The sequence below is a fragment of the Epinephelus moara genome, chromosome 10 (assembly GCF_006386435.1).
Source record: "Epinephelus moara isolate mb chromosome 10, YSFRI_EMoa_1.0, whole genome shotgun sequence".
Classification (NCBI taxonomy): domain Eukaryota; kingdom Metazoa; phylum Chordata; class Actinopteri; order Perciformes; family Serranidae; genus Epinephelus; species Epinephelus moara.
This window is the reverse complement of record NC_065515.1, coordinates 11,360,415-11,386,804: the sequence shown is the minus strand read 5'-3', so window position 1 is coordinate 11,386,804 and position 26,390 is coordinate 11,360,415. Positions and strand designations below refer to the sequence as shown.

At 41.0% G+C, this 26,390-nt stretch overlaps 1 protein-coding gene across 1 annotated transcript; it reads left to right on the top strand.

Annotated features, from left to right (window-relative positions):
• The first annotated feature begins 298 nt into the window (after positions 1-298).
• Positions 299-7,556, top strand: LOC126396703 (interferon-induced protein with tetratricopeptide repeats 5-like). Its single transcript, XM_050054951.1, has 2 exons — positions 299-436; positions 4,003-7,556. Exons 1-2 carry the CDS (start codon positions 429-431, stop codon positions 5,318-5,320), a joined length of 1,326 nt encoding a protein of 441 aa, XP_049910908.1. The 5' UTR covers positions 299-428; the 3' UTR covers positions 5,321-7,556.
• The last annotated feature ends 18,834 nt before the right edge of the window (positions 7,557-26,390 follow it).

Genomic DNA, 26,390 nt, shown 5'->3' with positions numbered 1-26,390 from the left:
CACTGTGACATCATAATGTTCTGCATTAAACACTTTTCTGTCCATTATGAAAGGTCATACCTCAGGAGCAGAAGACGAGACATTTGGTCAGATACTAAATTGTGACACTAATCTTGAAACTGTGCTGTTTGTATAGTTCCTCTGTGCTGTCGGGGGGACGACGGAGGCATACAACCACGAGACACTAATTCCAGTTTCAGAAATTGTGCTGTATGTTCCTATTACAGGGAAATGAAAGTAAAGGGGCATTACAGACACTGCGGTCAGGCCACCCAAGTACGCAAAGTAAGTATGCAAATGCCCTGCCTCATTTAAAGCTGCACATCATTGACAACAAAGCAGAGGTTGGACATCACTGACTTCAGACCAGAGAACCCAAAGCACCATTGAGAGCAACTGCTGAAATACGGAGTTGAGAAAACAGCTGAATGATGAGGTGAGGAGCTGCTTCTGTGTTTTATATAACTGTATGAGTAAATGGGTATCATTATGATATATTCAATATCTTATTAGTGTCCCAGAGCCCAATATATATATATATATATATATATATATATATATATTTAAATTATTTTTCTCTCTCTTGGTTCCTTTCAGTCAGAAACGCAGGGAGATATTTTTTTCAATCTTTTATTTATTTCATTTTATTAAATATTTATTACTGATCAGCTGTTTTCTTAAAGTTTGATCCTACAGTGCCAGGAATAAAATTATGATGGAGAAACTGGAGAATTTCTAAATATGTGTATTTCATTTGAATTGAATTAATTAATTATTTTATTGTTATTTTTATTATTATTATTTTTGCTGTAATGTGCTTCCTCAGACACTCTGCTCTCAGTCATCTTTCTTCACTTCCTCATTTCTTAGTTCCTGTCTGTCTTCTTAACCTCATGGGCAGATGATGGCCTCTTTGTTTGCGAGGGCAAGGGGGGCGTGCAATTCCTTGTCTCCCAAGTTGCTCATCTTTACAGCTAATTCCTGCTATCAGCTGTTTCCTGTTAGTCCACTGCCAGTGGGTCGCACGTGCGGCGTCATCAAAAAGCTCCTCCCAAAAGTCGTCAACTTCGAAGGGCGCCAATATGTCTAGCCCACAAGGTGGGAAATTGGACACCTCAGATCAACTCGCCAATCTGGCTCTGTGTGTCTAAACGCTCGCAGCTTGCCGGCAAAACAGCCCAACATTCGCCGAAAATCTAGCACTGTAAAAGGGGCTACAGACTTCATAGTTGTTTCACATCTTTCTGTTGTTTTGCTTTGGAGTCACCACACATCTCTCTGTGATCATGTTGAGTCTCTTTGTGGTCATTTTGCACCTCTTTTTAGTCATTTTGTTTCTTTGTGGTAAAATTCAGTCTCTTTCTGGTCTGTGCGTCTATCTCTGGGTGACATTTTGCAGGGGGGTCCTGATACTTTGGGCCCCTGAGTCTGTGCCCAGTAGGCCAGTTCAGTAACATATCCATGCTTTCTTTTCTTTCTTTTCTAATTTCTCCAATTATTCTCTCCTCATTTCCTCCCTTCTTTCCTTTTCCTTTCTTCCTTGCTTCTATCCATCTGTTTTGACTCCCCAAAGGAGTCCTGCAGGGTGCAGGGAGGAATCACTCGGTTAACGACGTAACCCCGATCCCTGAGTGATTCAAATCATTTCTTCTCAGTGATACACTTTAATTATCGTTCAGCCGTGTATCAGTTCAGTGACTCGGACTACACAGTACACAGTCAGGGCTCCTCCCGCCAAGCACTGAACGATTCGGTGAACGAATCTTTTGAACAAATCTTTTTAATGAACTGATTCTAGTGATTCAGTAACATCTAAAGAAGTGCTTTGCCCATCACTAAGACATGGATGGAAACTGTCAGAGAAACTTGACTGGTGCGCTGTGGGGCCATAATTCTAGTTTGTTGGGTTTTTTTTTTGCTTCTCTGCTCTTTGGTTTGGTTGGCTTCATCGGACCATGACCATGCATTGGTTGGTTAGCAGTTGAGTATGAAGCAGTCTGGATGAGAGTCAGTACCTCCAAGTCTGAGGCCATGATTCTCTGCCAGAGAGCGTTGGATTGCTCCCTCTGGGTTGGGAAAGAGTTGCTCCCTCAAGCAAAGGAGTTCAAGTATCTAAAGGGTAAAATGGAGTGTAGGATCAAGAGGCGGATTGGCGCGGTATTGGCAGCGAGCATATATTGTTCTGGATCATTGTGGTAAAGAGGGAGCTGAGCCAAAAGGCCAAACCCTTGATTTAGCAGTCCATCTATGATCCGACTTTCACCAATGGTCATGAGCTTTAGGTAGTGACCGAAAGAATGAGATCACGGATACAAGCTTCTGATATGAGTTTTCTGTGTAGGGTGGCTGGGTTCAGCCTTAGAGATATGGTGAGGACTTCAGACATCCGGAGGGAGCTCGGAGTAGAGCTGCTCCTCCGTCGCTTCGAAAGGAGGCAGTTGAGGTTGTTCGGGCTCCTGATTAGGATCCTCCTGGATGCCTTCATTTGGAAGTTTTCCTTTCAACAGGTAGGGGGCCCCAGGGTAGACTCAGATTATGCTGGATTGTGCAGTCCTGTATTGTATAATGGCAGTAAAGCCGAACTTTGTACCTTGAACCAGTGTTTGGATCTAGAAGCACTAAGGTGTGTCAGATTAGTTAGTAAATTAGTTACCTAATAACTCACTGACACTCTTAAGGAGCTCAAGGTACGTTAAGCCTTGAGACACAATCTCTCTGTAAATCTAGAGGAAAAGCTGTGGAAGAAATGGTCAACTTCAGAAACAGAAATAGCTTATTGCCAAATTCTTTTGCACAGACAACTAATTCCAGTTTCAGAAATTGTGCTGTAAGTTCCCATTACTGGGAAATGAAAGTAAAGGGGCATTACAGACACTGCGGTCACGCCACCCAAGTATAGAACTGGCATAACTGCAGTGTCATATGCAGTATGCAAATGCCCTGCCTCATTTAAAGGTGCACATCACTGACAACAAAGCAGAGGTTGGACATCACTGACTTCAGACCAGAGAACCCAAAGCACCAGGGTGCCGGGAGGAATCACTTGGTGAACGGCGTAACCCCGATCACTGAGTGATTCAAATCATTTCTTCTCAGTGATACACTTTAATTATCGTTCAGCCATGTATCAGTTCAGTGACTCAGACTACACAGTACACAGTCAGGGCTCCTCCTGCCAAGCACTGAACGATTCGGTGAACGAATCTTTTGAACATATTTTTTTTAATGAACTGATTCTAGTGATTCAGTAACATCTAAAGAAGTGCTTTGCCCATCACTAAGACATGGATGGAAACTGTCAGAGAAACTTGACTGGTGCGCTGTGGGGCTGTAATTCTAGTTTGTTGGGGGGTTGCTTCTCTGCTCTTTGGTTTGGTTGGCATCATCGGACCATGACCATGCATTGGTTGGTTTGCAGTTGAGTATGAAGCAGTCTGGAATGAGAGTCAGTACCTCCAAGTCTGAGGCTCCTGGTGGGAGCTCGGAGTAGAGCTGCTCCTCCTTTGCATCGAAAGGAGGCAGTTGAGGTGGTTCGGGCTCCTGATTAGGATCCTCCTGGATGCCTTCATTTGGAAGTTTTCCTTTCAACAGGTAGGGGGCCCCAGGGTAGACTCAGATTATGCTGGATTTTATATCTCATCTGGCCTGGCAGCTCCTCAGGATCCCCCGGGAGGAGCTGGAAAACGTTGCTAGGAGAGAAATTGGAAAATGGATAGATGGCTGTTTTATGTCCTTTTTCACTGGCCCATTCCTTTTCCCCCGACTTGTTTACTTGTTGCCAATTTGATGGCTCTTACTCCACTCCATTCCTTTGTTCATTCCTTTTTTTCTGACTGTCCATCCAATGCTCCTTACTCCATTTCTATCTTCCTTTTCCCCCCTCCTTCCTTCCTTTCTCCAGATGAGTTGAACAAGAGTTGTCTAAACATAGCACACTTCAGAGCACATATTGTGAACCTGCTGATGATGTGTTTACTATTTTTTGTTTGTATTCTCCATCAGTGCTGCTCAGAGTCAAACAACATTGGAGTCCAAACTCGAGGCCCTGCAGTGCCACTTCACCTGGAATCTGGACCCCAGCAGATCTGAGCTTTTACGCCGCAGTGAAAGCCTGGAGGACATCGGCACAGAGGAGGGAAACAGCTGGCTAGGTCACATTTACAACCTGCGGGGGTTCATTCAGTACAAGCTGGGGTTCACCGAAGATGCCCAGAGTTTCTTCAGCAGGGCTGCAGAGGCCTTCCGCCAGATAAGACACAGAAATGAAGGTCCCTGGTTAATGGTGAACTACGGTAACCTGGCTTGGCTGCACCACCACCTGGGAAACCAAGCAGAGAGTCAGTCTTACCTGTCAAAGGTTGACGCCCTGATTAATCAGTACCCATCTCCATCCCCGGACGAACTTCATCCAGAGATCTATGCTGAAAAAGCCTGGACCCTGATGAAGTTCAGCGGAGAGAAAAAGCTGATCGTAGATTATTTCCAGAGAGCCATCAAGATGCAGCCGGACATGGTGGAGTGGAACACCAGCCACACCTTAGAGTTAGTGCATGCTTTTAAGCACATCGATGAAAAGGTGGAGGCTGAAATCTTCGAAAAATTAAGAATCGCCAGGGAACAAGATCCAGAGAACTTGTACCTCGCTGCTTACTACCTTGAGCAATGTGCTAAATTAGGAGAAAGAATTGAAGATGAAGCACGTGAGTTAGCCAGAAAGGTTCTGAGAAATCCTGTCGGCAGCTACGGTGGTATTAAACCGTTATTATGGATTTACAGAAACTACATTTCTGTAGATGAGGCCATTGCATTGGCAGAGGAGGCTCTGAAAAAGCACCCAGATGAGCGTTACCTGAAGAGATGTGCTTCACTCTGCTACAAATGGATCATTTACTTTAGTGACAGACTCCCAGAGCGAAGCAAGATAGACAGAGCAATCCGCCTCCACGAGGAGGTGATTTCTCTTTACCCTCATTCTTCACTTATGAAGAAAGTGGACCTCGCTAATATATACGCAAAGTCAAATTACAGCCAGGCAAAAGCTGAGCAGATATTTCAGGAACTGCTAGAAAGGGATCGGATAGAAAATGATCTGGAACCTACAGACAAACAGATGCTTTACAACAACTACGCAAAACGTTTGTTTTTCGATCATCAGGAGGACCAAAAGGCAGTACAGTATCACATGAAGGCGGCAGCCATACAGAATCAGTCCTCCTTTCGTGCGAACAGCATCAGATTTCTGGAGAGGATTAAAGACAAAGACAGGAGCCCAATGTGTAGAGAAATAGCAGAGTTTCTGGAAAACTTAAAAGAGCTGTAGTTATTTTAAAGGTTTGAGTGTGTAAGATTTAGGGGGATATATTGGCAGAAATTGTGTATAATATAATAAGTATGTTTTCTTTAGTGTATGATCACCTGAAAATAAGAATCATTTCGTTTTTGTTGCCTCAAAATTAGCCTTAGAAAATGTTTTCACCGGTTAAAATCAGCGATCCTTATGTTTTTGAGAGGAAGAGACCTGGGTAAAAACCACCTGAACATATGGATCAGAAATAAATTGAGCACAAATGAAGGTATCAGAGAAAAAAAGGTGAGCACAGATAAGCAGGTACTGGGCAAGCAGGCCATCAGCAACGTACAGAACAGGATAGGAGAAACAATGATTTGTGATGTGAAACTGCTGTGTTCAGTGTTTTTACTGGTTTAAATCAGCTGGTCTGTTTGTTTTGGAGAGGAAGAGACCTCTGTGGATAAATTAGCTCCTGGTAAAAACCTCCTGAACAATGAACACTGAAGGAATTCTGACCAGGAGAAGTTTCAGCTGGTTGCAATCTGCGATCGTCACCGCTAGACGCCACTAAATCCTCCTAAATCTTACACACTGGACCTTTAACAGCACTGGTTCTAAACCCAGAAAAAATATAGATATTCAGCTGGGAGAAAAATACTGCACACACTCATTAATTTCATAACAAGCACATTTGGTAAACCTTTTTTTCCTTTGGCCAGGTGGTGCGGAAGGAAGCACCAAGCAGGGGTGTCAAATATACGGCACACAGGCCAGAGCCGGCCCACCAAAGGGTCCAGTTCAGCTCACTGACACAGCTCATATCGCTGCTGTTTGACGGCTACGAGGTGCCTGCAAGTTTCAGGAGCAAGTGAAACAGTTAGTGGCCTACTTCATGTAAAATATTGCTTCAGAGGCTTTTCATCCTGACCACAATACAGTTCTCTGAACACTCACTGTTTGAAGTATGACTTATATTTTTCTCTCTCAGAGGATTTGAACCACAGAATGAGGCTGAACAGCTGCAGATGAAGTGAGTGATTAGATACTGCACATACAAACTGCTGAAACCTGAGCGCTTTACATTGTAATATCTTACAGATAAGTCAGAGGTCCAAAATCTAAAATTAAAATTACCTGCAAAAAAATAATGAAATAAAAATAAAATAAAATAAAATAAAACTAATATGGGTTTATAGGCAGGATCTCTGACAGGACAGGTAAGGTACAGTTTTGTGCTTCCAGGACATTAAAGACAACTTAATCTGCAGAATCAGGATCACTTCAGGTATCTAAAGAAATTTTGGAAAGACGACACATTAGGAGAAGAAATCCTTGACTTCTTTCCAAAAGCCTACAAACATGCTACCTACCAAAAAATAAATAATATCTAAAATACATTTTGCTCTCCAAAGTTTTAAAAATTATGATACTCTGAATATTAACGAAAGATGGGAAGCACAGAGCTTATTCTATAACATCAGTAGAAGAATGGGACAGTGTCTGCAGAATGGTTGATGATGAGCTCCCCCTCTTGGAGAGAATTCAGCTTGGAAAATGTGACTGGTTTCTTCTGTAGTCCAGCACAAAAGACTAACTCTCTAACCGGACTGCCTGCTGGAGGTCCTGTGGAAGCGCTGAGGAAAACCATCTCCACATTTTCTGGAACTGTCCCTATGTGGCTCCATTTTGGAAAGGTGTCCACAGTGTCCTGAAGAAGCTTTTTGAGTTGAAAATCTGTTTTAATTTTGGCTATCTAGAAGAGCTTCACTGTGCAAAGTGAGATGCATATTTGTTGAGGGTGTTGTTCGGGGCTTGTAAAAACGCTTTGACGAGAAAATGGGTTAAGATGTACCAAACAGAAATGAGTGAGAGAATTACATTTAAACTAAAAACCCAAATACTTACTAGAATGTGTGTATATATAGCCTAAACGAGCATGTGTATATGTATGTTTATATATGTATGTGTGTATGTGTACACACATGCGTGCATGTGTGTGTGTAAATGTATATGTGCAGATTTTGTTTTTTACTCAAGAATGATCCTCCCCTAATTTTGGTTTCGTTTTTAGTTCACTTCAAGTGTGTTTTTGTGTCCTGTCGACACGTATGTCTGTTCTTTAAAGGAAAACCAAATAAAAAAAATAAATAAACGAAAGATCTAAAAGGTGAGGGGGGATCAGCTGTTTCTCTTTTTGTGATGTAAGAGAAACAAATTGTTGTATGAAATGATGTTGAATGGAAATAAATGATGGAGCTACAGGGAACTACTGTACCGACTTTGTGCTGACATCGTTTTAATACAGACTAAAATTTGTGAATCCAGCTTTAACTTTAAATTTTGCTCGCAAGCATGCTCACAAAGAGGATGAACGCCTCGGCCAGGACGCCCGGCATCCACAAGGAACTGAAACTTAGCACAGCAGTACATTACTTACCTTCAGTGGCGCTACTCCTGCCTGCTTCTCCAAACTGATCACATGTCGACTGACAGCTCCTGTAGGTAATACACAAGCCCACTTCACAAAATCCAAACTGCCCCTTTGAATGTGTCCAAGACTGTGTTTTTCTCAATCAGAGAAGTCAACACTACTAATCCTGACATCCTCATGAGAGTAGAAATAGTGTTGAAAAGAAAGTGTTGACCATTCTTTAGACAGATTATGGAATCTATCTTTAAAACAAACATCAAGCATATCTCAGTAAGAATAAAACATGGTTAAATACATTTTAAATTTGTTCATAATGACTTAGATACAGGTGCAGCCATGATCTACTATAGTATCATCACGTCTTATTGTGCCCCCTCCTGGTCACAGGCCTGCACAACAACAATATAAACTGTTTAAATGAGCTCTTAAAGCAGTGGACAGCAAACAAACTCATGCCACCGTTACAGTATTGTCAAAAATACAAATTATTGAGCTCTGGAGTTTTTCTGTTTGTGGCACCTAAAAGAAATATTTGTTCTAAAAGCTCAAGGCTGACATAAGAAGCAAGATCAACAACAAGGGGAGACTGTTCAATTAAAACAGTGCATGAGAGAATTTGCTCAAACTGCTTTTTTTTCTGCTTTGTGATTTCACTGGTTATTTGAGTCTGTCTGGATGGGTACAGTGACACACTGTACAGCCTCGCTGTTATGGATGTCTGATTGACGCTGGATAATGACAGGATTCGGTGAGGTAACGTAAGGTAAGCTTAGTGACGTTATTCTAAACAACAGATCCCTCAGAGTGGAGGCTGGCTGTTTGTTCAGGAAGCTTGATTTGATAAGCAGCAGAGTTTTTTTGTATGTCAAGCACACTTTTTAAGCATCAGTATCGCAGTTGATTATGTTCACTTAATTGTGGGAAGCCAAAATTGTGAATGAGAATAAAATATCTAGGGGAGAGTGGGGCACAACCTAACGTGGGGTAAACTGTGACAGAGACTTTTTAAGTGGTTACACAGGGTTTAGCTTTTGGTGCTTGCAGCCAGTTGACCACAAGACCGCCAAACAGTGACCCGTGAAATTCCACAGAGATTAATTTGTCAGGTATCTTATTGACACACACTTTCACAGTCTTTTCAATATTCATACATTCAGTACTAATATTCTGACATGTGGATCTAGGTTAGCCAATTTGTACACATCTATCTGTCCAACCACTGAATATGGATGATAGACTAACAGATGGATGGACACCTGTATAGATACCTGTCCTTCCCCGGATGTAGATGGAGAGATAGGTGTCTACATCTATCCATCAATCTATCACAGATGAAAAGAGAAAAATATATAATATCCACACTGTGCATCCATCTATGTGTTCATGAAGCCTTCGTGGTAAGATGAGGACAGGATCAACATATATCCTCCTGAGACCCTGTGTCCTCATATGAGGACATCACATTTTGGGCTTACTTGACCTTATACTTCATTCTACTTAACTTAGATGCATTGTTGTCCTACATGGATACTTTTTGTGCCATCTAGTGGTTGTAAGAGCACAACACACTACTCCATGTAAAAACAAGATGGCAGCCATCTCTGCCAAGTCAGTCTGCAGCCGATCCTGGATCCTGGCACAAAAGTGGACAAGGTCCAAAACCTGATCACATTTTATGGTTTAAACTTGTTTATTTCCTATTAATAATGTTTGTAGTTTGATATGGAACACAAATTTGACCAATTTTAGCAATTCAGTTCTTTGTACAGGTGAGGTGTTTCCTGCTTCTGCATTTGCCCTGTCACACCTCCACCGGTGCCATAAGGTCAGCTGCAGGGTCGTCAGCTGGAGGCCGCCGTTCACTGATGTTTCACCCCCTATTCCAGTACATCTCCCGGCAGGGGGGCAGTGGCAGATAGGGGATGTCTCCCCGCCACCCCCTGCAGTTGCCTCTATTGGGGTGTTGTCCTCCAACCATTGTCCTTCCTCCGGAGCCACAGTGAGTAGCTCGCTTTATCTGCCTCCTCTCCTGGCTCCTTCACGGCCTTCCGCAGACTTGATCCCACCATTCCAGCACCGTGAAGTAGTTGGACGTTTTTTTTCCCAACACAGCCCCAGCATCCGACCTCCACAGGTGGTGATAGCCTCTCGCTGTGCCCTCCCTTGCATGTGCTAGGTGTGGTAAAATGACCATTCTCAGAAAGAGTGGGACATGTAAAATACATATAGGGATCGAAGCTTCTTTTGAGGCACTTCAGCTGTGTTACAGTTTGTCCTTTTTCCCATGGTTAGTAAGTATAGGCCTATTCAATCAGCCTGAAAATAGAGAATACGTTAGCACTAGCTAACTAGCTAGCTACCATCACTATCTAGTCAAGAAAATCCATGCAGACCTATACAAAACTGTATAGGAAAATTACGTGTAGGCTTGTCCATGACTAAATATCTTAAAAGGGTAAAATGCTTACTGTTTTTCTTCTTATTCTTTAAATTGTTCCAAAAGAGAGAGCAGTGGGAGACAACCATCTTACAGTCGCAAGGTGCAGGCCCGTTGTCCAAAGCGACACCAAAGTTGGCAGTTGATGTTCCGTCACCTACAGAATTTGGCCCTTTTCTGTATTTTTCTTTTTGTTTGTCCCCCTGCCTCCCAGAAATAGTCAGCATGGTTTGAAATGTTATTAGTAGGCTAGGCCTACCCATTTTATTGAATTCCTTGAGTCTGAATTGTATAGAAACATGTTTACTTCAAAAGCAAAGCTATTTTCAATTTCTTCAGGTTCAGGATAGTATAAACTGTTAAACCCCCAGGGGACATAGCCTATATTTTAGTCTGCTTTGTATAATTTTAAAATAGCCACTTAATTAGTTAAGGAAAAACATGTAGTGAAAAAAAATCACTCTATGTGCATGAAAATAGGAAACTATAGCTGTCAAATGTAAAAAAAAAAAATACCCAAAACATTCCATTGAATTCCTTGTGTCATAATTGTATGGAAAAATGTGTTCATTTGTCTCTCTGTGTTGTTTACTTCAAAAGCTAAGCTATTTTCAGTTTCTTTGGATTCGGTATAGGTGTAATAAACTGTTAAAAATAAACCCCATGGGACATTATTTCAGTCTGCTAGCTAGTATAATCCTAAAATAGACACTTAAATTATTAAAAAAAACAGGTGGTGAATTTTTTTTCACCCTGGGTGCATGAAAAAAAGGAAAATATAGTTGTGAAATTAACATTTTTTTGCCATTTCTTGTTGTTTTTGTCCAAAATAATCATTCCATTGAATTCCTTGGGTCAGAGTTGTATGGAAAAGAGTGTTTATTTGTCTCTGTATGTTGTTTAAAAGTTACACCGCTTTCTGTATCTTGTTTTTCTTTTTCCGGTTGGGGATAGGTGCAATAAAGGGTTAAAAATGAAGCCTTTGGGACATTATTTCAGCTTGGTACCTGGCATAATCTGAAAATAGACACTTTAAGGATTAAGAAAAATCAGGTGCCACAAAAAAATCCGGGGGATGCGCGTGGACCCCTATTTCCATCTAGACTATTGAGGTGCTTCGTTTCGTGGACTGCCCTCTTCCCAGGGGACGGTAAGCTCAATGAGGAGGACCCTCCTTTACCCTGAAGACCACATAACAATAGGCCTATCTGTCCGGAGAGCAACAGTAACAAGCTAAGACGCTGTTAATTAGGAAGTACTCATCTAACCGCATTGGGACTTTTTTTATCATCTCATTGGGACTTGGTGGTGGTGGTGGTGGTGGTGGTGGTGTGTCTCCTCCCGGTGCTGCTGTCACTGAACAAGTTCAGTACTTTCACGGACACGGGGCCGGTCACCAGCGGCCGCTGTTCCCCCCGGGGACGTACCTGCGCTCATGCTGCACCGCGACGCACAAGAGTGTGTGCGTGCCTTGTTCACGGAGCTGTGGAACTACATCAGCAAGTGTCTGCGCTGTGGGGTGTGCGGTAAGTACCAGGTGGTGAAGACGCCGTGCACGGCACAAAGTGACTGCCAGTCCGGGATAATACTACAAGAAGTAGGCTACAACACGCGCCTCCGGACAGGTGGTGCTGCTAAAGGTACACCTGATGAGGACACGGTGTGCCACAGCTGTCCCAACAGGCACCATCTCAACACTCTGACCGGTGAGTGCATGTTTCCACTACAGTCAGCAGAGGGCACTGCACACACACACATACGCTATAACATGTCCAGTGTGTGTATCCACAGCCTGATATATCTTCTTCCTACATGTTTTCTTTTTCTTCTTATGTTCTTAGCATATTAGTTATCTTCTGTTCTTTTTAGTTATGTCATTTTACATGTTATTAATGTCTTTTTGAAGGATGTTACAGAGTAGCAACATGTTAATTAACAAAACCTTGTTATAAATACACATCCAATGTTCTGCAATACGTTCTTATAAACACACATACACATCCAGTGCTCTGTAATACGTTGTCTTAATTGTACTTAATGTAATGTAATGTCAAGTCTGTTAATAAAGGATTTTTTTTTTAAATCTTCGTCTTGTTATTTTGTTTGATTAAAAACTACAGTGAGCAGGTGTTTGTGAAAAATTACTGATGAAACTTTATATTTGTGTCGTAAAGATCGACCTCTTTAGTAGGAACTAAAAGGGTTGGATCTAAAAGTCACCAACAGGAAGTCAGAGAGTAGTTGGGGAAAAGTAGCAAGTAGAGCAGTGAGGAAATTCAAGTGTGCAAGAGACACTTTGTGGGAAATCTGATTGCTGCAACGCCTCATAAAGGTCCCACAGTTCTTCCACCACACCTAACATATACTGCTACCGGCTACACATACACGGTACTGGTGAAAGGGTCAACATATCTCTGAAAAATAGACAGATTGAAGGGTGTGAGATTCTTCCTTAAAGTGAGTTTTACTATTTTAGATCCAATGACAGTCACTGGGGACCCACAGAGTGTGAGAAGAAGAGTCAGCCTTTGTAGTTGGTGAGTGAGGGTTGTACTGAGGTTATGAGAAGAGTCCTGTTAGGCGGTGATAGACACGGTGTGGCACTGTGGTTGACAAACAACACAGTGTTGTTGCTGTTTGATTTTGGTGTAACATCATACAGTGACATGTCGTTTACTGTGAATAGTGAAAGAAGTAGAAGATGAACTGATCTCCAAAAGACATGAAGTTAAAGATGGAGCCTATCCCAGCTGACACTGGGTGAGAGGAGGGGCAGGGTACACCCTGGACAGGTCACCAGACTATCACAGGGCTGACACATAGAGACAGACAACCATTCACACTCACATTCACACCTACGGACAATTTAGTCACCAATTAACCTGCATGTCTTTGGACTGTGGGAGGAAGCTGGAACACCTGGAGAACACCCACGCTGACACGGGGAGAACATGCAAACACCAAACAGAAAGGCCATCCTCTTGCTGTGAGGCAACAGTGCCAACCACTGCATCACCGTGCCGCCCCTCACCCATACTGCAGCTAACAAAACAAAACAAAAATAAGATAAATCACATCAAGTGCTAAAAATAACTGTACAAAAATGCAAACCATCACATCATCATAATCCAGTGCCTATTCTGACTTTATCTGCCATTATTTAAAAACTTCATAGATATAGATACATTTTTAAATCTGTTCAATCTTCAGTGAGGTCCTCTAAATCTCCCACCTAATGCCAACAGACCTCTGCTATCTTTTGTACAACAATCATCAGTGTCATCATGACTTGATACTTGTGAGAATGATGTAGATAAATGCATTTATAAAGTACAATAAGGTTGTTTCATTTTGTCCTCTGTTTCACACTGCTGTCATTTGTGAAACCAGAATAATTGTTTCGTTTGAGATGTGGCAGGTTCCCAGGAAGAGATTGTGGGCAGGACTTTACCTGCTTGGTGTTACTGTTTATTTCTCTGTTTGCATTTCTAAGAAGAGTTAGAGCGTACAGACCAAACCTGAATTCTTAGAAAGACTTTGGTGGGTTGAATTAGCATGTGTTGTGAGATGTACAGCCAAACAGAAACCATGAGTAAGTGCCTAAAGCTTTGGTGCTGTATTTGTCCACACACACACTCCTACTGCGCCAGGTGTCAGTTAATCAGTTTGCTGATAATAAAAACATAAAAAAAACACAAAACTGTAAATATTGCTTTACTTGTAATAGAGTATTTTATAGAGGCTGAGGCTCTGCATCGACGTAGAGCCTACGCCATAGCCTGATGCTCCTCCCCAGAAATTTCTGTAAGCTGACACCATTTCCCTCAGTAGAAACAAAGCTTTTATTTACTTTAATTTTACAGATTATAAACTATAAACTGTGAAGACAATAAAGCCTCCACAAAAATAGCATTTATGTCTTGTGTGATTTATCCTGGCTTCATATGAGCAGAGGAAATCCCCGCTCGTTGCTAGGCTAATTTATACAGTGTGAAATGCCATAGGTCTGCCCTGCCCCGGCAGGAGGCCGCAGGGCCTTCTGAAAGTACCCCACCTGCAGTTTCCAGATGAGTAAATAAGAGTGACTCTAAGATTAATTTTCACAGCTATTTCAGAACTACTCTTATTTATACTCTAAAATGTTTTTTGTCTGTATTGCAATAGTAATACTACTGCATTATTTGTGTTTTTAAAGGCAGCAGGTATAGGTCATGCCATTGTTCTTTATCTTGATTAATTTTGCACATCTGTGCTCTCATATTTGATGATGTGTGCATGCAAAAAAAAATCAAAGCTACATTGCATCCCCCTTGTTAAAAATTAACAATTCGACCACTGCATATACTGCTACTGGCTACACATACATGGTACTGGTGAAAGGGTCAACATATCTCTGAAAAATACAGACAGATTGAAGGGTGTGAGATTCTTCCTTAAAGTGAGTTTTACTATTTTAGATCCAATGACAGTCACTGGGGACCCACAGAGTGTGAGAAGAAGAGTCAACCTTTGTAGTTGGTGAGTGAGGGTTGTACTGAGGTTATGAGAAGAGTCCTGTTAGGCAGTGATAGACACGGTGTGGCAATTTGGTTGACAAACAACACAGTGTTGTTGCTGTTTGATTTTGGTGTAACATCATACAGTGACATGTCGTTTACTGTGAATAGTGAAAGAAGCAGAAGATGAACTGATCTCCAAAAGACATGAAGTTAAAGATGGAGCCTATCCCAGCTGACACTGGGTGAGAGGAGGGGCAGGGTACACCCTGGACAGGTCACCAGACTATCACAGGGCTGACACATAGAGACAGACAACCATTCACACTCACATTCACACCTACGGACAATTTAGAGTCACCAATTAACCTGCATGTCTTTGGACTGTGGGAGGAAGCTGGAGCACCTGGAGGAAACCCACACTGACACAGGGAGAACATGCAAACTCCACACAGAAAGGCCATCCTCTTGCTGTGAGGCAACAGTGCCAACCACTGCATCACCGTGCCGCCCCTCACCCATACTGCAGCTAACAAAACAAAAAGAAGATAAATAACATCAAAGTGCTAAAAATAACTGTACAAAAATGCAAACCATCACATCATCATAATCCAGTGCCTATTCTGGCTTTATCCGCCATTATTTAAAAACTTTATAGATATAAAGAAATTTTTAAATCTGTTCAATCTTCAGTGAGGTCCTCTAAATCTCCCACCTAATGCCAACAGACCTCTGCTATCTTTTGTACAACAATCATCAGTGTCATCATGACTTTTTACTTGTGAGAATGATGTAGATAAATGCATTTATAAAGTACAATAAGGTTGTTTCATTTTGTCCTCTGTTTCACACTGCTGTCATTTGTGAAATAAGGTTGTTTCATTTTGTCCTCTGTTTCACACTGCTGTCATTTGTGAAACCAGAATAATTGTTTGGTTACACAACAGTTACAATATAGCCTATGTAACGCTCATATTACAGTCTCATTTTCCACTTTCATTCAGTAATGAATAGAGAAACAAATTTACATTGCCTGCCTGGAGCAAAAACAGCAGTCTGGCAACAACGTTGATGGCAACCATGGCACCCAACCTTGGCATTCTGCTACGGCAACTCCACTTGGACAAACTACACGCAGAACTGCAATACTTGAACCTATAGTAATAATAGTTATAATTATGATGATTACATTATTTCGGATGGTGGTATGTGGTTGCCTATCGTAGAATAGCAATGGAAAAAAAAAAATTGTTGTTGTTTTTCAGTTTCAGTTAAATATTGGGGGGGCATTTTGGGTATAGCTGAACACTGGGGGCGACGTGTCCCCCTCAATGTATATGGTGACTACTGCCCTGATTTTAAGTCTTGTGTGTGATTTATCCTGGCTTCATATAAAATATATTCTACATAGACAAACAATATATTCTACAAAGACAAAAAAATCACACAACACGTTTTACAAGTACAAAAAAATCTATTTTACAAGTACAAAAAAAGTGTGACGTTTCACTGCGGAAATCATAAAAGACACCCGTGTGGCTTTCAGGTGATGTAGGACAAATGGCAGCTGTCCCTCCGTTTTACAATAGTGAGCGCTCCTCTCATCTGACAGAACAGCTGTTTGAGGATAAAGTTGCTTATCAAATACTGTTCATGGTAAATGTAGCACTACACCCACAAAAACAAATACGTTTAATGATCTTAAAACGACAGAACGACTTCCGGAACGAATCTACGCATGTTTTTTGAACGTATCTTGAACGCAACACTGCAATTTCTTACAGCCTAACCGCACCACCGTGCAGACAACGAGACACACACAGTAAGTACGAGTTCAGTTTAATAATTTGATAGTCGCCTTTGCGTTGTTGATATTTGAGCAGTTAAGACCCTATTTTATTCTTGTCGGTGCCACTTTGTAACGGTTGTAATTTATTTGCTGTTTGTAAAATAATAATAGGCTGGTGAAGGACTTTATTATAAGAAGAAGACGCTTCTCTTTCTCGGTTCAGTTCGGGCTATTGGTTTGATTCAATATTACCAGGCATCTCATTCTGCAGAGAAGCCTTCATTTAAGACAAGTTAAAAACTTTAGGTGTTTCATTCACGCTATTTCCTAAATGTGTGGCTCATATTAACCCCCAACACAGTACATTATGATTCAACTCGTTACTTTGTTTTCCAATAATGATAATGATGATAGTTCAGAGCGTGTGGAGGTCAAACAGAGAACATTTTGCCCATTTATATTTGATTTAAATATTTTAAGATTACGAACCATTTGAGCGAACAAGTGTGGCGTACCAACAACAAGGGGGGTGGCTAGTCAGAAAACAAAAACTGATTGTGATGAAATCATTAATTTCTAGTTATCATATCATGTAAAATAGGCAGTGTCATGAAGTGGAGATTTATAACATGTATGCCTGAGATTATTATACATGAAGAATGGAAAAATGGTCCGTGTGTGATTGGCGGACTTCCCCTTTCAGCGCGTTGTGTTTCTGTCTGAAAGTTGTCCACTCCATGTTCACTCATCACACTCCTCACGCGCATCATTTAAGAAAAGCACAACTGTTATTCCACATTGCGAGTAGCCACCAGACCATTCTCAGTTGTGTGTGTTAATTAATTCTTCTTGTACAGAATGATTACTTTGACTGTGTTTTAAGTATCAGAGTAAAAGTGCGTATTATGCAGAATGGCTCCCTTTTAAAGTGATATCATTATAGAGCAGCGCTGGCCCGTGGCATATGCAGTATATGTCAACGACTTAAGTGTTTCAAGTTTATCTTAAACTCTTTAATACTAATACTGACTACAATTACTTTGAAATATGGGGGCGTTCTGTCTGCATTGATTTACATTATGAAGCGTTCAAGTTCTATTCAGTAAAAATGAATATTGGGCGTAGGTAAATTATAACGTTCTCATGATGTGTTCAATGTAATCTTGTAAAATGTTGCTTTTCGTGAGAAACTTGAGTAAATCCAGCTGTTTGAAGGAGAAATTTGTTGTTTTCACAACACTATAACATGGATATTCGAGAGGAAATCATGAGGTGTTATTTAGTAAAAGGGCTTTTTGCTTTTTTTAAAAGATGTTTTTCGTGTGAAAGAAGGTTTTGTCAAAGGTTGTTTCAGAAATGTGTATTATTACCAGTGTTGAGGGTCGTTACTAAAAAAAGTAATGTATTACACATTACACATTACGTAGGAAAAAAGTAATCCCTTACTTTACTTGATTACAATACTCGTTACATTACTAGTTACTCTGTAAAATTGCCTGAAATGCATTGTCACGTAATTTGCCAGTTTGCCAGATATAGCATTAAACCTTATGTGTAACAATCCTACTGCCCCACAGTTATTCCACCCCACAAGACTGTATGGCTGCACCAGTCTCAGTCATTTAGTTCATTTTTGCTTATCAGCGCCATGTTCATCAAATTAAAAAAAAAACTCGAATTTGTAAAATACTAAGCGTGTTATCAATACTTAGTAGGACAACGGACGTTACAATTATAAACTGAACGTAAACACATGAAGCTGCTCCCATGTCTCCCCGGGTCTCGGTGCTTGTTTGCGGCAGAAACTCTCCCATCCTCTGGCTCGTCCCCGCATCTGTGTTCGCTGCTGACCGGCTGGACACGGAGGACGACCCGTTGGCAACAGCGTGGAGCCCGTCGTCACTAACTCTTAAGTAAGGGGAAGATCTAATGATGAATTTTAGTCACTGTACTGTGATTAGGACTGCATTTAGTGACAGTAGAGCATTCCCACCAAAAGCCATTCATTTTCAGTGCACGAAGGCGACAAAGGGCATCAGGGGCGTCCAAGGAGCAGAGCTTTAAGTAGCCTAGAAGTTGAGAGTAGCTGAACTTTATGCAAATGAGCACCGCCGCCGCCGAAGCAGCTGTGTAGAGATAGTACAGATATTTTAAAGAGTGGATTGTAATGTTTGTCGCTGGAAAATACTTCGCTAGTTACCGAACAGTGTTTTTTTTCGTCGAACACGTGGACCTATAAATCTCATCGTTGCTGCGGCGAGTGAAAGACGGATATATGTGTGTATATATATATATATATATATATATATATATATGTGTGTATATATATATATATATATGTGTGTGTATATATATGTGTATATAAATGTATATATATACAAACATACAGACATATGTATTTTTTTTTATATAATATGTATTTGCAGTTATTCTATTGAACGACCCCGAAGCATGAGCAAATGGGCTCTGTCACTTCGGATCAAAGAGATGCGCCCTGGCCTCTGGGCTGACAGGGCACCCTCTGCTGAGAAGAGAGAGGAGAGGAGATGGATTGTAGGTCTGTTTGTAAACAGGACTTCTATGACAGTCATGTATTTCCCCAAAAAACATCTCTTAATGCACGATAGAGCACCATTTTTAAAAAAAAAATATTTTTTTTATTTTTTTTCAAAATCGCCTTGATATCCAGCAAATTGCCTGGCAACCCTCTAATCGCCAATATACGATTTGATCGCTGATCGTCCCAGGCCTACTCTGGGCGGCTTCTTGAATAGGCCTTTGTTAGGCGATATGTCACCACAAAGCCACTGAGGTAAAGAACATGAACAGTAGCCATCAGTTTTAGAGACGTTGCTTCGAAAGCATAATTTTGCAGATCACCAATCCTTTATGCTGGAAAGCGAAACTACAGCAAAGCTGCCCAAGAGAGAAATCTAGTTTGGTGAACTAAAGCTACTTAGTAGGTTGAAATACTTAATAAAAATGATCAAATTGACAGTGTACACGTGATATGACATTGTAACAAAATTACGATACAAAAAGTCAGCTAAAAATGTCACTTAATTGAGTTTATTGCAAGAAATGCCCTCTTGTTCAAGGTCAGAAGTAAACAAAACAAAAAAAAATACCAAGGGAATATCAAGGAAAAGTGCAGGAATATCAGCGTTGGTTTAGTGTACCATCAGTCAGACACCAGGATTACTCAGTTAGCCAGGTAACCTCTAAAACTGCATGAAGCAACTTTTAATCAATAGCAATAATCAGTGCTTTTGACTAATTGTTGTCAAAAGAGGTTTATTTACAGTAGAGAAACAGTTGGAAAATTAAAAGCATTATTTTCCTTTTATGGCCCAAATTGTTTGTAGTTTCAGAAGTTAACTACACAAAACATATTTATGATAAACTTTAACACCCAACAGAAAAGATTCAAACATCTCCAAATTGAGAATGGGCATTTTTACGCATGGTGGCAGAGCAGTGTTCTTTTCATCACTAATTTGTGATTATAGTGATTATGGTGATCAGTCAGTCAAGATATATACGGTCACTGACATTGTGTAATTAACACATCACACACATCAGCTCCAACGCAGAGAATCTGTGAAACCACAGCACAAACTGCAGCACAGCATTCATGTAAATTACACAGCGCCGTGTCACACTCTGCGGTGACCAACTGATGTTGGGTAACTTGTGGTTTATATTTTCATACTGAGCGTCCAGCATAGGTCCATCGCAGGGTTGCAGCCAGCCACCAGCTAAATACTGGTGAAATATGAAAGTGGCTGCTACATTTGCTTCACTCACCGGCCATGTAAACAAAGGTAATCTGCTAGATCTGGTAGATTTTGGAATCTATCAGCCACAGTGGCAGGTGGGGGAAAAAAAAGCTAATTTCCAACCCAGCCCATCGGCAAGTTTGGCGCGGTGCCTCATGGTATGTCGTGTCCCCACCATTACTCGGTAGGCTTGGGCCAGTTTCTGCTTTAACTGATTCAATCTGGTTTAAGAGCTCCAGCCAGTTTAATTTACATCAACCGGCGAAACTGGAAAAAAAAACACTCATGACCTTTCAGATAACATCAGCGACGTGTCACGGGGCTATATTCAACCTGTCTTGCATAGTAATATTCATCATGATGACAACTTTATAAGGTTTAAAAGGGAAAACCGGCTTTGAGGTTCTGCACAGGTTGTGACAGGTTGCTGAGTGATAGTCATCAGTCAGTTGTTAGCTCTGACTAAAGGACATGTCTTAACACTGTTTTCATAATGTTGTATTGTTTCTGTGACAGTGCGCCGTGCAGGTGTCAGGATGTTATACTCTTTTGAACCTCACTGAAGAGTTTTGCACAAGTGTACTGAAGTCAAACTATTGGCTGAATTACAAAAGCACGGCATGCATAAATTAAGAGAATAAAATTGCATCAAAAGACTAGAATGAATCTTGCATTACCGATGCAAAAGCCAACTTCATTAATTCCTCCCTGAATTCTGCCCAAAAATATACACATTGCAATAATTGAAATAAAGTGTGAAAATATTTTCCATAATTCTCACTTGTGTCTTGTTTGTAAAATATTGTAGCTGTAGTGTTTCATACTTGTGGCTGTATTAGCAACAAATGTGCATGTAACTAAAGGTAAACTTGTTGGTGTTTTCTTGTACTTGTATCTCAGTCACTCAACCAGAAAAGTCCTGCGCAAAATCATGACTAAGATTATAACAGTCATAATGATAAGGATAATTACCATATGATTATATATACTCCAGTATGTGTTATGTCGCTGGACTTATTCTTTCATGTTTGTTTCGTGCACAGTAATACTCAACAGTTATTGATTCAAAAGTCTACCCGAGAGCACAAAAGGCTACACTTTCATTTTGACGTATTTCCTCCGAGCCTTCAGCTTGGATTCGTCGTCAAGTGGGTCGCCTTGTGCCACACAGCTGGAAGTTGGACCCTGACATGGATTAATCCATAGAACAGAAACAGGAAATGACTGTGGGCAAAGCCATCGGCTGAAAGGAAATCAATTTTTTTTAAAAGTTGTTCCTGTATTTTACCACAACTTTGCCACCTTCCAAGCCAACCACAAAAAGCCCCATCAAGACTTGCAAAATAGACACAAGAGCTTAAATTTAGCACAGATTTAGGACCGAGAGGGACTGGAACTGGCTGCACCATCAATCTTTAAAAACCACAGTGGAACATAAATGATATCCTGTTTTACAAATGTCATAAACCAGTAAAATGGTTGCAAACTACAAATAATTAACACATGCCTGCAGGAGAGTGACAAACCATCAAAACCCTATGATCACTGTGCTGTTTCATCTGTCAAATAGCTGAGTATGTGCACTGTGTAGATGAGTCATTTTTAAGATGCAGAGTGTGTGTGTGCGCCGTACTGTCAGCCTCTGATTCAGACAGATGTGAAGAAATAAAGGGAAACTTCTGATGACTTTTCTCTTGTCCCCTCTTTTGTTCCCTCCCTCCCTCTCTCAAGATGACCTGCTTCAACTCATCTGATCCAGCTGCAGTGAACGCCACCTTGCTGTTTGACTTTTACAATGACAATGAAAATCTCTGGACTAGAAGCAGCCGTGAGGGCCCACTCCCTCTCTGTTCTTCCTCCTCCAGCCCTCCTGACTCCCCCTGTTGGGTCTGTCTTGAGCAGAAAGTCTACGCTGTGTGCCGTAACCTGACAGACGGTGTGAAAATAGTGATGGAGGCAGGAGGAGTCTCGGTGGACCTCTTGAAGAGCGGTAAGGAACTCCAGATTTGTTTTGATCCTACTGAGAAAAGCTTTACGGAGTCTTCAACGTTAACATGACAAGAATAGTAGCAGTAGCAATAGTATTTGTTGCAGTACTAATAATACAAATGATGATTTTTACTATTACAAGCAGAAATGGTAACGGTAGCCTCACTCCCTGCCACTAGGAGACTATTTGCCAGCAGGACAGGGGGGCGGAAGCTCCAGAGACAGATTCAGCAGCGGCTGTAGCAACTTGAATTCAGCTGGCACAAACCCCTTGCACAGAGGTCACAGCGTGCTGAGTCTAATCTGTGTAATGGTAGTAACAGAAAGTTTGCTGTTAGTGTGGTGAGTTAACGCTGGCCAGGCTGAATTTGAGCTGCTACAGACTGACTTCGCCAGCAGAACCAGAAATCGACACAGCTAGACTACTCACCCATCTTTTAAATGGTTATGTCTCCAGTCTGATCTTGAGTGCACATCGGACAGCTATGTGGTTTGTTTACATGATGGAACAAAAGTGCATATTTTATAGGGATGCACGATATTGGATTTTTTTGCCGATATCCGTTACATGCGAATATGTAACAACTAATTTGGCCGATAAAGATATCGATTCGATGTATCCACTTTTTTTCCCACCTGATTTTAGTGATCACCAAGTGTCTTCTGTAGTTGAATAAACATCATATTTTGCATGCGTACTCTTATCATGATGGCCCACCTGCAGGTGGAGACATGAAATACAATACTTTTCAATGTGTGCAAAATAAGAAACAGCATGTTGGCCGATTCTGATAGTTCATTTTAAAACTGATGATGTGCCAATATAATCATCCCTAATATTTAAAGATGGAGTCTATGATTCCAATCCAATACACTTTTGCTGAAATTCAGTAGCTGTATTCTCCTCTCAGTCTACTAGCTGTCTCTTCTGTGTGCGCAGAAAAAATGTGGTGTTCAGACACAAACCTGGCTCTGTAAATGGGAAACCAACAAAGTGGCTCGGACCAACTTTCAAAACAGTGTTGTAGCCATAGCAACAGGGAGCACTGGGGGTGCACTGGGAAGAGGAAAGCCCATCGTGAGGCAGCTGGAGTATAGGGCGTTGGAGCAGTAACAAATCTGTCAGCACCGGCTAAGGTCCTGAAATCCACAGTGTATTATCAAGGAGAGATGACTGAGATACAGCCACAGAGGAGAAGGTCAGACAGACCAAAAATGAAATGGAAGGGATATGAACAGGCTAGGGCAAACAGCCGCTTTAATGTCAGTGAGGCTTTTCAACAGAGACAGAGGAGAGACCTGAGAGTTAAAAGGCATGAAGATGGAGGTTGCTCTGTTTTTGCTAGAAAGGTGGTAACCATACTTTCGCTGTTTCACAGAACTAATACCTGTAGGTCAGCTTTGAGTATCACTGTCTGGAGCTGGTCAGCTGGCTCTGGGAAACCATCTCGTCCTCTTTGCATATTAGCTTTGCAGCAGCAACTGAAGTGACACATGCCACAGCTAACCCTAACTGATGTTAGGTAACTTTATATTGCTTCCTGTGCTATTCGCTCTGTACACCATACAACGTTTGCAAAAGATTTTATTGCCACGAAGACCTAAAAACACAACCACCAACAGAAAGTTGGTGATCTGGCCGGCCCTGGATCAGACTGCTGGATAGCAGTTAGAGTCACTCACTACAGCAGCTAAGTGAAAGTCAGTCAGTCAGCTGGCTCACCAGTTGTAACTGTTGTTGCCTTGGCGATGCACGTCCCAAAAGTTTGGGAGGACAGGCTTAAGAAGGAGCATGTGTGTTTGTTTGGGTTTTGAGTTTGATTATCAACAGTCTTTCTCCAGAATCACAGACTCCACCCTTGATGGAAGCATTGTGGACAATGCTTCCATCAAGGGTGGAGTCTGTGATTCATACATATTTCGGACAATGCTTCCATCAAGGGTGGAAGCATTGTCCACAATGCTTCCATCAAGGGTGGAGTCTGTGATTCATACATATTTCGGACAATGCTTCCATCAAGGGTGGAAGCATTGTGGACAAATGTCTCATTCGCTGTTAGGACACGGTGTTATTATGTTCCACTCTGGAGCGGCTCCTGAGTCAAGTGGTACACCTGGTAAAAGATAATAGCTGGTAATTGATGTAATAGTTAAATAGCAGTAGCAACAGTTGTAGAAATACTGATTGCAGTAGTAGTAGTTGTCGTAGCACTGTTGGAAGTAATGGTATTAAATTAGCAGTAGAAACAGTGAAACTTTTATCACTTTTCTTGGTCAAAACAGTTGAACACTGACAACTAACCATGAGCACTGTGTTTTTTACAGACTGCCCCAAACCTCCCTCTGATGGTGATGGTGATGGTGATGATGGTAAGTGTCACATACTTTCATTATTTACACACTTTTCCTGTCAGATAGTCTGATCCTCAGGTGTGTTAGACCCCTCCCCCTCTGACAGGTTAAGAAAAGTGTCACAGACAATGGTGGAAGATGTTATCTTTTACTTAAATACAAGTAGAAATGCATCAATGTGGAAACACTCTTCGCCCTTTGTTTAAAATAAGTGCCATCTGAATAGTCAGTAGGGTTTAAATAAGCTGTATTTTAGCAACATCTGGTGGTCGACAGTAAGTTACACTGTAATCAAACTGTCCACGATTTATATTATAAAGGAATAATGTCACAAGTTAAAACAAGAAACCTGAAATTGGACAAACTGCTTTTTTTATCTGCATCAAATAAAACTATCAGTTCAGTCAAATATTAATCTGCAGTTGTTGCATATTTTTTGTCTTTTGTTGCCAAATCATTTGTGTAGTTATTTTCAAACCTTAAGTTTCAAGCTGTTTCAATGATTCAAGTTGAATTTCAGTCAAAATGTAAAGATATTGCTCTTTTGGATTTAAAGCTAAGCTGATGATGTGAGATCACCTGGGTGTGAAAAGTTTATTTAATCAAGTGGAAAGAGGAAATGGGGGACACAATGGTATTTTAGTTAGTTTTTATCCTCACCATGCTTCATTTCATAAACAGTTTATAGTTTGTTTAATTTCTTTTTCTATGTTGTGGTTCTGTACATCCATGTTTCATGTACAAGTTTGTTGTTTATCAGTTATTAAAAGACAGAGTCCAGACTGAACCATTCCCATCTTAAATACCTCACACCTTCAGCATTTGATCCATGCTCCCAAACACCGTCTGAGCTCATTAGAGTCTGAGCTCTGACTTCATGTCTCACTGCTGCTGTGTGTGTTGTTCCCTCTGTGTTCGATAGGGACTTCAAAATCACAGCTTCTTGCCATCATCATCCCCATCCTCCTCCTCCTCATCATCATCATCGGGGTGCTTCTCTACATATTTCGGAAAAAGCTGCTGGAATCCTTCAGAGCCAAACAGGGTAGTTGTAGTCAGACGTAAGTAAAAACCATTGACTTCACGCATGTAATGTGAGCCATCAGTGTTATGACCAGACTGAGGCTGAACGTGCTCTCCTCTGAGTCATCAGGTCAGATTTGGAGGGAAATCTGCAGAGCATGATATTTGATAGTGCTGGAAGTTAATTAGGCTTTTCAACCATAATACGTTCAGCAGAAAGAAAGGACGAGGGGTTAAAAATAAAACAAAACACCAGGTAAAAAGTTGCAGCACCACATTTTATAGCACAGCATTTTATATCCAGGACAACCCCAAGTTAAAAAAACAACAACAAAAAAACAAAGAAGTTGTTTTGCTGTGTAAAACTTGAATAAAAACAGAATGCGGTAATTTGTAAATCCTTCTCAACTTATACTCAGTTGAAAACAGTCCAGAGACCTTTAATGTTCAAACTGATCAATGTTTTTGGTAAATATACTTATTCTCAGTTTGATGTCTGCAACATGTTATGATAAAGTTGTGACAGGAGCATGTTNGATGTCTGCAACATGTTATGATAAAGTTGTGACAGGAGCATGTTTACCACCGTGTGACATCACCTTTTCTTTTAACAGCACTCAGTAAGTGTTTGGGAACTGTATTTTGTGGCTACACACATTGGCTACAGTTACATGATGGCTTCTCATTCAGAATGAAATAAATCTGAATGAAATCATTCGGAATTAAAGTTTTTCCAGGTAGTTTACATGAGAAATATTCATTCCGAATGAGGGTTTACACGGGAGATCAGTTCAATCGCCTTTA